Source organism: Helicoverpa armigera, chromosome 31 (assembly GCF_030705265.1).
Source record: "Helicoverpa armigera isolate CAAS_96S chromosome 31, ASM3070526v1, whole genome shotgun sequence".
NCBI classification, from domain to species: Eukaryota; Metazoa; Arthropoda; class Insecta; order Lepidoptera; family Noctuidae; genus Helicoverpa; species Helicoverpa armigera.
The window spans coordinates 179,558-192,513 of NC_087150.1; the positions used below are offsets into that span (position 1 = coordinate 179,558).

Below are 12,956 nucleotides of genomic sequence, written 5' to 3' on the forward strand. Positions count from 1 at the left end.
CTGATATACACTGCGGGCTGCGAGGTGAGTTGAGCGGTTCCCTGTGTGTCCCCACACATTCTAGAGCGGCACTGCGACCCAAGCCCGATTGGGAAGACGACACGAAAAACGCCTTCGCTGCCCGACCTATCCTTACCTAACTCGTCCATAGCGATTCGCGCCTTGTGCCATTTGTGCGCGAAGTTCTGGAGAAACCGGAAATTTGCTTCAGACGCAACTAAGTCGTTGTGCCAGCCACTTGTGAGCAAAGGTTTTCAGTCTCCGAAATCCTTCAACACTTGCTACGAGTTCTCTGTGATAAATCGGTCCAGCTTCCTCCCTGTTCCAGTCTGCCAACATTTCCGTTCGCTCTTCGACGTACAGAGTGCAATCCCACAGGACATGATCCCGAGTTTCATCCGCCTGCCCACAATAGCATTTAGCAGTGTCGCATAACGACATTCCGTGTAGGCGGCTCCTGAAGCTCCCGTGTCCCGTTAGGATCTATGTCGTCACATATTCTGGTTCCACCCAACCGTACGATAGTCGGTCCATAACGTCTGGAAAGAATAAATACAACTCCCTACCGTTAAGTGAATGTTGCCATCGTTCCTGACATTGAGCAATAACCTCCGCCCTAACGTTTCTAATTGCCACCCGACGCTCCCTACTGTCCAATGCGGAACACTCCTGCGCAATTCGTCCCGCCCTACAGACCTCCAGGTCGGCCGGAAGTACGCCCGCCAGCACAGGTAACGCTGCGGTACTGACCGACCTGTAAGCCTTTGACAATAAAATGAGTTCTGGGCATTGCATATCTTTGTGTACTCCGCCACCATACGGCCGCAGCATAAGTAATAATCGCCACATAAGTCCCTGAAAACAGGACTCGTAGGGCCCGATACCTGATGCCCCAGGAAGAAGCGGATACTCTCGACATCTTCCCGAATGCGTTCACAGCCCGTTGGCCGGCCAAATTCGCATGCGGCACGTAGGAGCCTGCTTCATAGATAGATAGATATACTTTATTAGGTACACCAATTTTACAATTTTGATCTAAATCTAGTTAAGGTAGGTGACATAATGGGCGGTCTTATCGCTAAGAGCGATCTATTACAACGCCCAGCAACTTGGCCTGTGCAACGTGTGCGATTGAGGCGCCGTCCATGCGTACTGTGGGGGGACGTTTAAATTTCCCCTTCAAGGTCAAAAGGTTCAAAAGATAGACGGTTCCGAGTCCCCCAGGCGGACACCATCTCGAGCGACGTGTGCGCATTGCGCTCGATCGCCGCCCGATTCGGCGCCTCGATCATAACAGTTATATCGTCCGCGTAAGCGACTACAGTAACGCCTGCTGGCAGCGGCAGCCTGAGGATATCATCTAGCAGGAGATTCCAAAGTGTTGGCCCTAATACTGATCCCTGAGGGCAGCCCATAGTGGACCGCTTCCACACCGCCTGGTCCCCCATGAATAGTCCGACGCGCCTATCTGTGAAATAACTCACCAAGATCCTATAAATGTTTGGCGGACATCCGCCCTGTTTTGCCTTCGTTAGGACCATGGGCCACCATGCATTGTCAAATGCCCCCGAGATATCTAACAGTATAACCTGAACGTATTTCTCCGAAGAGTTTGCCACCCGTTCCTGAATCGCGTTCAACGCCGTGACCGTTGACTTACCCCTCGTGAATCCGTGTTGTGTGTGATTCCGAAATACCGCGGTATAAGCAGGGAGCGCACGCAATTATTAAGCGTTCCAGTATCTTGCCCAAAATCGGGAGAAGTGTAACCGGTCTATACGCGTTGGGATCCGAGAGCGGCCGATCATTACCCTTTGGCAGGACGACCAACTTGCCTATCTTCCAGATGTCAGGAAACACACCCTCCCTCAGACACGCGGAGTACATAAGTAGCATCTCCACTGCGCTAACTCTCCACGCGTGCCTGATGATCCTGGCAGTGAGTCCGTCAAGTCCAGGGGCCGTATTTGGTAGATCTTTTATAATACGTGCGAGTATCGCACGATTGGGTGGTTCCGAGTCCCGGCCCGAAGGGGCACACGCAGCTGCGATTCGCACTTGCCGGTGGTACGGTGTATCTTTGGTTGGGTCGTCATCTGGGCATAAAGCCTTTAGTAGGCCGTTTGCAGAGCCTTCTGCTGTTGTACAGAACCCTTCCGCAAGTCTAATGCCGTGCATGACATTGGGGCACTCTGCCCGACGCGGCTCTGTATGCGAGCCCCCATGGGTCGTCGTTCCCTGACTCCGCAATGCCACGAAAGTATGCAACTTCGGCTTCCCTCATTGCAGTCTTGTATGAAGTCCTCACTGTACGCAGGGCTTCTAGTAGTTCTCCCTGATTGGGTTTCTTGCTCCTGCGGGCATGTTGCCAAGCTCTACGCGCATTGTAGACTGCGTGGCGTTTCTTGTCTAATTCTGGTGTCCACCATTCGTACCCGCCAGTATCCTTCTTCCCGCGTCTTCCCAAACAGGTTTCCGCGGCGTCCGTGACTATTTCGGTGTACTGCTTGCAGATTTCTTGTGCCGGCTTCTTTGTCTGGAGCCTACCCATCCTACCGTGGAGCACGTTGCGAAACCGATCATAGTCCACGCCTTTCTCGCGGAAGGATACTGACGTTGTCGTCGCTTCTGTCTTTGTCGTAGTCGTCGAGGCGGGCCCCGCGCATGTTCCCACCTCAAAGGTGATTTAGCTGATGATCGCTAAGGCTGGCACCTTCATGAACTTTCCACCGTGACACTGGGACTCCTCTGTTGGTGAGGGTCAGGTCCACATTTGAGTAGCCGTTGGGTCCGTGGAATGTCGGCGGTTCGCCTTCCACATTGTGAATGACCAGTCCGCGTACTAGGATCAATCCTTCCATTTGGGTCTTGCAATATTCGGTGTCTGGTCCTCGACCTACATATTGTCTACTTTCACAGTGCCACAGTGGAGAGTGAGCATTGCTGTCCATAGCCACGAGTATGCGTTGCCCTGCCAGTTGGTCCAGTACCTGTGTCAGGTGTTCCAAGTGGATCGATATGTCTTGGCTGTACTGGCAGTAAACGGAGACCACGTAAATGTCTATCCTCGAGGTATGATCACTGATGTGTGCCACCGCGCAGTGGTTGTTACTAAGGTGGTCCAGAAATGTAACAGCTATCCCAAGGTTCAGCACCAATATGCCCGCCTTTGAGTCCGGCCCGCACTGAATGTGGACCAGTGCTAGGTCTAATCCCAAGGTTCGCCCTATCACCGGCAATTCTAAAGTGGCCGCTTCAGAGCCTTGGAGATTCACCACACTTGCCGCACGTAGTGTCGGTTGCTCTGCAGTGCTTTTCCGGGTGCCCGTACTGCTGGCATTTCGAGTAGCAGGTGATCCTGACGAAGTCACAGACCTCGACAGCGTCCCATCCTATGTATACCCGTCCCAAGCTAACCAGTTTGTCGCGCAGTAGCGGCGAGCATTCTAAGACTACTGTTGTAGTCCTGCCTCCCTGGCGTCCTTTTTTGAAGGCGAACTTAGCCTCCTTCAGTAAGCGATCCCTGGGCCATTTGCTGTCCTCAGCTAGGTTGACCCTATGCAGATCTTCGAGAACTGCTTCCACCTCTGGGTTGCCGCTTAAATTTCGGAGGGCCACAAGTGGCCTGCGTGCTTTGGGGTCAGCCGTTCTTAATGTTGCTGGAGCCGCTTGTTTCAATTTTGTGGCTGCCTCTTTGGAGGTAGTCTCTACGACCACCAGTGCGTTTCCGACTCGGCGCACCGCCTGCACCTTAATGCCTTCTGGGCCGGGCTTTCTTTTCCCGCAGTTCTTTAAGCGTCTCTTCGGACGAGCTGATCTTCTCTGTGTTTGGGTAAAAGATTACCGCCGGACCCTTCTTTTCTAAGGCGACAAGTGGCCTACCCTTTGGCATCTTTAATACGGCCGCGTAATTTGGTGCTGCCACGTCGCAGGACAGTGTCTGCGTTACTGGGCCGGCAGGAGGCATAACCTCGTGGACTGCTACTGGGCGCCGCGCTGCACTCTCAGCGGAGGCCAGACGTACTGTCAGGTGCGTGATAACTGCTGACAGTCGCTCGGTGTAGGCGCCTATTGACGCGATGTCGTCCTTGTTTAATTTGCTGGACTTGCTCCGGACAGCCTCCATGATGCCTTGGGTACTGGCAGTGGCCAGCCCAGCAAGGCACTCCACAGAGGCATTGACGAGGTCTGTAAGCGGGGCGACTTTGCCGGCCTGGTCCTGATGGGGGGCAGTGTCCTGAGGGGTGGCCGGCGCTGGTGATGGACCGACAATCAGACCCCCAATAGGCGGTACCTCCTTGCGTCTCGAGACTGATAGTATCCGCCGTCGTACCGCCTCCTGCACTTCCTCCGGCGAGCTGAGCAGCCGCTTCTCACCAGCATTTGGCAAGAGTTCGCCTGCTGAGGTGCGCTCCGGACATGACTCGGGGATTGGCGTCACGTTTTGCTGACTCTGGGGGGGTGTACGGGCCAATGACTGCCTAGGGGTGAACGGGGCTACTTCGCGGCTAAGTTCCCGCAGCGCCTCCAGCTCCACAGCGTTTTCTGCCAATGCCGCATCCAGTAGCGCTCGCTGGCGTCGCTCAGCCTCACTGTCCTCGTCCATCCCTACTTGTATGCTGGCTAGTCTATGTAAATCTAGTGGGTGTTAATCAACAAATAAAGCCTTCAATATAATAAAATTAAAAATAAAATAAAAATTAAAAATCACCTATCATGCGACAGTGACAGTGACAGTCCCAACCCTCGCCGCCACACGCCAGCGCCAAACGTCAGTGTCAGGTCTGACAGTGACACTGACACCTGTCAGTGCCAGCCGTCAAAGTGACAAGGACAGCTGTCAAACGTAAATGACACTGGCAGATGACACGTCAAACCGACAGTGACACTGACACCTGTCAATGCCAGCCGTCCAAGTGACAATGACATTGACAGCTGTCACCCGAGCGACAGATGACAACGACGTACGTCAAAAAGGCTTGACACCGACACCCGTCACTCACACACGACACTGACAGCAGTTTGGCATCACGACGTGCTTCTCATTTCACTCGTCAGTGGCAGAATGGTTGACATCGGCATCGACAATTTGCCATAACCAAAAATAGAATAGAATAGACACTGACAGCACTCCACATGATCAACCGCGCTGACGGAGCGCCACGCAATTGGCAGCACGATTTTAATTGAAATATACTTTAATTAATTACACAAGCACATATCTATATTAGTCCAACGCTCAGAGCCTTAATTAAGTTGGTATTACTCACGTGGCCGGCACAAGGTGCACGCCACGCGGTTAACCTTTGTCTGACCTAATATGCTGCACGTGGTCTGATCCTGCTTTTAATAAAGGAATTTAATTAATAATTAATTGCATAAGCCACAGCACTTAGTTATACGATCAATTGCACAGTACCTCAGTTTAATACGGCTACTTATACCTCTCGTGGCCGCCACACGGTCCAACCTCGCAGCCTCGTGGAACACACACTTTCGCTATATTGCACCAATTTTCACTGATTATTTTTTACTGAAATTCAGCACACTCTTGAAACAGCAAATTATATATTTAAAATATTTAAAAATATATATTTCTGTAGAGCGCACAAAGCACGTCCGTCCACTCTCGTAGTCGGCCGCGCAGTCTCGTAGTCGGGGGGCAGGGACAATCCCTCCACCTTCCCTTGGCCCTTCCAACGCTCAGCATTATACGGGCCGAAACGTGAGGCGGCTGCGGACATCCAGCTCTCTTGGCAATCTATGTTGGTTTCGTCCGCAGGCGCTGCTTGATCTCTACAAGTTAGCCATGTGTGTCCCTGTAGCACTCTTCCCAAAATTGGGTCTGCTGACAGCACAAAAGAAACAGGACTTCGTCGCCGGGCTGCGCTGGTGTTGTTAGTAGCCGCGTTCCTGGTGTGTTCGCCGCGACGCCGTCCTTATGCTGGTGGTGTTGTGACAGCGATGTTGTTGTTGCTGGTGGTGTTGTTTGCTGGTTCGGGTTCTGGTTCCGCGCAACGCTCCAGTGCGCTCCTCTTCTTGTGCCAGGTATGTGCAAACTCCCTGAGCCTTGCAAAGTTCGCCGGTGTGCTGACTAGATCGCCGTAATAGATCGGGCCGGCCTCCTCACGACTAATCTCATCCATCATCTTTCGCCTCATCTCCTCATACAGGGGGCAGACCCACAGCGCATGTTGTAGGTCTTCCTCTTCCATGCCGTAGTAGCATTCGCCCACCTCGCATAACTTCATATCGAACAGTCTTTTCCTGAAACATCCATGACCCGTGAGAATCTGGGACAACTGATAGTCCGGAGCTACCCAGTGTGACTTAAGTCGAGCCGCCACGTCCGGGAGGAAGCGAAATAGCTCCCGTTCCTTTCTCCTCGTGCTTCCATCTATCCTGCCATGCATCGATCGTTTCATTCCAAATCTCTTTCCTTCGTCGAGCCAACTCCCTCCTCCGGGCGCCCGTATCTCCCTGCATAGTGGTCCCGTTCAAACGCTCCTCATCCAGTCTCCCAGCACGGATAACCTCCAGGTCGGCCGGGAGTACCCCACCCAGAACTGCCAACGTGTTCTGCGGTGGAGCGCGTCGTGTCCTCTTCCTGTGTAGTGTCGGGGATCGCTGTGCCAGAGCGGTGAGTGGGCGTTCACGTCCGCGCAGATTAGGACGCGCCTCCCTCGCAGAGCCTCCAGTACGATGTCGAGGTGGTGCAGGTGCTGGTCGATGGGCTCGCTGAACTGGAAGTATGCGCTCACCACGTGCATGTTGCATTCCTCCAGGTGGACAACCATGCAGTGGGTATTGCTGAGGTGGTCCAGTACCACACAAGCGGCGCCACTGCGCCTCATGACGATGCCCGCCTTGGCATCTGGGCTCTTCTGTATAATGTGCCCTGCTATATATAGCACCTACACTAGCAGGACATCCAGCCCCTGCTCGCTGAGCAATGCCGGGATCTCCATCGTGGCCAGTGTTGACCCCGCTAGTTTTATGTGCAAAGCGGACAAATTTCTCATATGCCATAGTTGGTCATGGCCACGCTCCTTCTCTCCTGGCGGGCAGTCGCGCGCAACTGTACTGTGTGAGGCCGCTTCCTTCCTGCCGAATCGCTTACAGGTGGCGCAGCACGCCGCAGTTGACTGGCAGGCGTCGCTCTTATAGCCCGTGATGCCGCAGCGTGAGCACGTCACCGCCGCACCTCGGCAGTACTTTACGGGATGCCCAAACTGCTGGCATCTGTTGCAGCAGGTGACGTCTACGTAGTCCGTGACCTCTTGTCTGCCTGCCAGCCAATGTAGACTGTGCCGCGCTGCAGCAGCTCCTCCCGCAGCTCCGTCGAGCATGAGAACACGGCCGCGATGGCCGCACCCTTCGACCTGGTCTTCTTGAAGAGACCCTTCGCCTCTCTGAGCACTCTGTCCAGGTGCCATTTCTCCTGGTCCTTCATATTCTGCTCGTGCAGGGCCATTTATATATCCTGATAAATTGGGTTGCTTCTTCCAGTATACTTCTATTGCATCAAATAACAAATCAAATATATATTACTTAAGCTGGACTGGATTGGAACATAAAAAATATTTAAAAAGTCAACGCAAAATGCCCACCCTTCATCACTTTCTGTTTTTGCTGGGAAGAAGTGGTGCAACAAACTCCCCAGCAACACAGTCTGTCTGAAGGTTAGAAGAACCTTTCAACAATGTTTTATATATAAAACTTTGTATGTGTAACCGCAAGAGCACTTATCAGTAGCAGAAATACGCAGACTATGTGTGCAATTTACACACGCAAGTTTGTCTCATCCACATAAGATAAAAATGGCCCCAAACATTTGCTCATCACCCGGTGACTCCCGGCATACCCAGGACTGACAGAACAGTGGATAAACACAAAGTAGGCTTACGATGATGTCAAACAATACATAACGCTCAATTACACCTCGTCCAGTTCATGTGAGAACCTCTCAGCACTAACGACGGGATGCCGGAGAATACACCTTCATCAAGCCCGACCAGCCTCTTTAGCTCATTATATTTTATGAACCTAGGCTCTAAACAGAAATAGTGCAGGGAATACTGATTTAATCATCCACTAACGAATTAGATTTGCTTATAATACAGATGAAAGCTTATAAGTTAAAATTACCTTAAATTAAATATGCTTAAATACTATAATATACAACCTTCTTTCTAATTATTCATTTCAATACAATAATTCACTTTCAAAAGCTAAGTACTTCACTAAGCATGATATTATCAACCATTCAGAATCACATATTGAAACTTGGCTAATTAGATTAGCACTATACCTACACATACTTGGATAATATTAGAACTTCAACAGACTATCCAGACATTACATAGTATTTCTCAAATTAGAATAATAGTACATGGTAATAGTACACATACTTTATCTGGTGTCTCTCTACTGCTACGCGCTGGTAACACTTCATAGGGGTTGCTAGAATCACATGCATAGCCATGTTGAACAACAAATGTGACAACGGACGTCACCGTCCAAACCATACTTGTCCTCACAATCTATCTCACGTAATTCCGTCACGAACATAATAGTTGTGGTGTCGCAGTCAGCATTCTACACTACAGGATGTCAGCATACTGAAGTAACATGAAGGGAGTACCGTCACTCGTGCTCCGTGCGACACAGCTCGGCGCGGCACTCGCACGAGCGCCACTCGCACGCGTGTGCCCGCCAGCTCTCTGCGCCGGCAGCGAGCACGCGGCAGAACACCCCTCACGCGCCCCCAACAACCCTGTAAGCGTACACACGTGCGCAGTTAGCGGTGCACTAGTCAAGCGTGCCGCGTGCAAGCTCCCCGCAGCAGCAGCAGCGGCGAGAGCGCGGTCACGCCGCAACGCAATGCACATGCCTCACTCACTAGCTTATGTTATCTCACAGGCAGAAAACGGTAAATAACGTCGCAATCAACGTTCAATATGAGTACACACGGTCTCAGGATGCAATGAGTTAAACGCCCGGTTGCATAAAGCATCCAAATGCGGCATAAAGTAATGCTTGTGTGCTACGATGCCCGCATGGACGCCGGCCGGGCGTCAACCGAATAGAACAGCAGCAACGATACTTGGATATTTATTGAAATGCAGTTCTTACCCATGTTTAGAGTACGCTTCATATGATATTAGCGAACATTAGATCTAAATGTAGCATAATTACAATTACACAATATAGAGCGAAAATAGATAGCGAAGATTTGTAGTGATTTGTAGAATCTACTGTCAGTGTCAAGTCAATCCATTGCCGGAAATTCGGAAACAGTGTGACCAACATAGATGTAATATATTACGTCTATGGCACGGTCATCGATATATAATGTACAACGTAATTACAACGCTTGTATATCATACTTTTCATTTATAATTCAATTTTACAAATATGCATTAATTTGTTCCCGCCCGCCATCTTAAATTATGGATTAAGAAAATTGTGCAGAAACAGATGTGCCATAAAACTGGCAGTAGGTAAAATATCAATCAAAACAGACTTCACTTTGTCATGGTATCATCGATATATATGTACTACGTACTAGATAGAACGTTCCGAACAAAAAGCTTACCACACTGAACTGCAGTGCAGACTATGCATTGCCCAAAATGGCAAATCAGAGCGATTTTGACACCTGCGTCAGATGGATGTCTATGAAACGACAATTATAAAATAGAAAATACATATCAAGGTATAAACTTACACATATAAACTATTCGAGAGTCAAGTTAGTAAAATTACACGCTGTTCATGCTATTACAACGCTTGTATATCATACTTTTCATTTATAATTCAATTTTACAAATATGCATTAATTTGTTCCCGCCCGCCATCTTAAATTATGGATTAAGAAAATCGTGCAGAAACAGATGTGCCATAAAACTGGCAGTAGGTAAAATATCAATGAAAACAGACTTCACTTTGTCATAGTATGTTCTTACTTTCAAGAAAGAATAATTAAATTCGCGAAAATTTATGATAGCCCTCTTAAGAAAAAAAATATCGTAATTCATATTAAAAACCCTAAAAATAAGTTCCTGGTTTTAATATATGACATGATTTTGCATTCAATCTACTATATAAAAATAAGTCCGGTTTTCCTCCCTGACGCTATAACTCCAGAACGCACGAACCGATTTCCACGGTTTTGCATTCGTTGGAAAGGTCTCGGGCTCCGTGAGGTTTATAGTAAAGAAAATTCAGGAATAATCAGGAATAATTCAACAGAAAAGTGGGAAAATCGTTTTTCACATACAGCGCCATCTCTGATACATAGCATGTACTACAAACCAATATCCAACACTTCAAGTAGATGGCGCCGAGTGTTTGACAGCTACTCATTGTCTCTGCTCAGTTAATTTCATTCAAGCTCAGTGTAAATTATGTGGATCGTGCATTTGAGGTTAAATTCAACACTCTGTCCATTGTCCAAAATGCCTAGACAACGACGTGCGAGCATCGGCCGCCGCACAAGACATGCAAGCCAGCAACAAGTGTATTCAAGGAACTTAAGCGAAGAAAGACAAAATATAATAAGAGAAAATGACCGATTGAGACATCGCGTGAGCACACGAAGATCATTGGCATCATACAATCGCTTGGCATTCCAATATGATCCCACTGCAAACTACAGTGATGATGAAAATTTAGATATTGGACGAATGACGACTATATGCCGATATTGCAATGCGTTAAAGTTCAAAAGAGAAACGGCTGGATTGTGCTGCGCAAGTGGAAAAGTCAAACTGGATCCATTACTTACACCACCACAGCCACTGAAAACATTGTTCGATGGAAAAATGTGGTTTACCAAAGAGCACTACAATGAAACGGATAATTTGCGGACACGTATAACGCTTCGATTCAGTATTTACTTTGGATTTGTAGCGATATCAAAGAGTAACTTTCATTTACTTAGGGAAGTTCAACTAAATAACACTTCATTTTAGTAGGTAATCGAAATGTATTTATTACTGTTGTGAAATGAAATAAATATTTTCCTTTTCAAATATATAATAAAAATTTTTTTTTTCTTTATCTTTTAATCACCAAACGAAATGTTACATAAAACGAATCTGGTGGCGAAACGGAGTTCGCCGGGTCTGCTAGTTAGATATAAATAAACTTTTTGATATATTACATGATTTTGAATTCACTTAGATATAAACTTTTTGAGTACTGAAAAATGTAGGTAAAATACGAGCGATACTTCTGCAATTAACATCAATGAGGATGACTACGTGTCACAATACGTCAACGAGATGTCAACCGACGACATAAGCGGGTAAATTACTTGTATGGATGTTCTTGTCTATCGCTAGAATATATGTCAATGCATGGTATGTACTTTCAAGAAAAAATAATATAACCTCCTATGTATTTCGCTACTGTAAAAACACTACAACACTCTTTCCGAGTTTCGGGCAATGGATCATAGAGTATAGAAGAAACTACTATGTATCAATCAATGGATTGACATTGACATTTGACATTTGATGAGATTCTACAGTTTATTACAAATCCGTTACTTCTACTACCTTTTTAGGGTTCCGTAGCCAAAATGGCAAAAACGGAACCCTTATAGTTTCGTCATGTCCGTCTGTCCGTCTGTCCGTCTGTCCGTCTGTCCGTCTGTCCGTCTGTCCGTCTGTCACAGCCGATTTACTCGGAAACTATAAGTACTACAGTGATGAAATTTGATGGGAATATGTGTTGTATGAACCGCTACAAAAATATGACACTAAATAGTAAAAAAAAGAATTGGGGGTGGGGCCCCCCATACATGTAACTGAGGGATGAAATTTTTTTTTTCGATGTACATACCCGTGTGGGGTATCAATGGAAAGGTCTTTTAAAATGATATAAAGTTTTCTAAAAAACATTTTTCTTAAAGTGAACGGTTTTTGAGATATCAGCTCTCAAAGTCGTAAAAAGTATGTCCCCCCCCCTCTATTTTTATAACTACGGGGTATAAAATTCTAAAAAAAATAGAGGTGATGCATGCTAATTAACTCTTTCAACGATTTTTGGTTTGATCAAAGTATCTCTTATAGTTTTTGAGATAGGTTGATTTAACTGTAATTTACGGAACCCTTCGTGCACGAGTCCGACTCGCACTTGGCCGGTTTTTTCGCTTTAGATTCTGTAATATAATTATACTATATTTAGATCTAATGTTCGTTAACCAATATCATTTGAAGCAAACTCTAAATATGGGTAAGTTCATTTCAATAAATATCCAAGTATCGTTGCTGCCGTTCTATTAGCTTGACGCCCGGCCGGCGTCCACGTGGGCTTCGTTAGACAATACCTTCAAGTTATTTGGCTGAATATGGATGATTTGCGCAACCAAATAGTTCTCATTGCATCCTGGAACTGTGTGTACTCATATTGAACGTTGATTGCGACGTTATTTACCGTTTTCTGCCTGTGAGATAACATAAGCTAGTGAGTGAGGCATGTGCATTGCGTTGCGGCGTGACCGCGCTCTCGCCGCTGCTGCTGCTGCGGGGAGCTTGCACGCGGCACGCTTGACTAGTGCACCGCTAACTGCGCACGTGTGTACGCTTACAGGGTTGTTGGGGGCGCGTGAGGGGTGTTCTGCCGCGTGCTCGCTGCCGGCGCAGAGAGCTGGCGGGCACACGCGTGCGAGTGGCGCTCGTGCGAGTGCCGCGCCGAGCTGTGTCGCACGGAGCACGAGTGACGGTACTCCCTTCATGTTACTTCAGTATGCTGACATCCCGTAGTGTAGAATGCTGACTGCGACATCACAACTATTATGTTCGTGACGGAATTACGTGAGATAGATTGTGAGGACAAGTATGGTTTGGACGGTGACGTCCGTTGTCACATTTGTTGTTCAACATGGCTATGCATGTGATTCTAGCAACCCCTATGAAGTGTTACCAGCGCGTAGCAGTAGAGAGACA

General features: G+C 47.9%; 1 protein-coding gene across 1 annotated transcript; it reads right to left on the reverse strand.

Annotated features, from left to right (window-relative positions):
- Window positions 1–233: 233 nt before the first annotated feature.
- On the reverse strand, window positions 234–9,287 carry LOC126054472 (uncharacterized). Its single transcript, XM_064043444.1, has 2 exons — window positions 9,136–9,287; window positions 234–8,776 (listed from the first exon to the last, which is right to left on the reverse strand). The coding sequence occupies exon 2, from the start codon at window positions 4,604–4,606 to the stop codon at window positions 3,752–3,754; it is 855 nt and encodes a 284-aa protein (XP_063899514.1). The 5' UTR covers window positions 4,607–8,776; window positions 9,136–9,287; the 3' UTR covers window positions 234–3,751.
- Window positions 9,288–12,956: the final 3,669 nt, after the last annotated feature.

Coding starts and splice junctions, on each gene's coding strand:
- LOC126054472 (XM_064043444.1), bottom strand. CDS start 4,606: ATGGACGAGGACAGTGAGGCTGAGCGACGCCAGCGAGCGCTACTGGAT.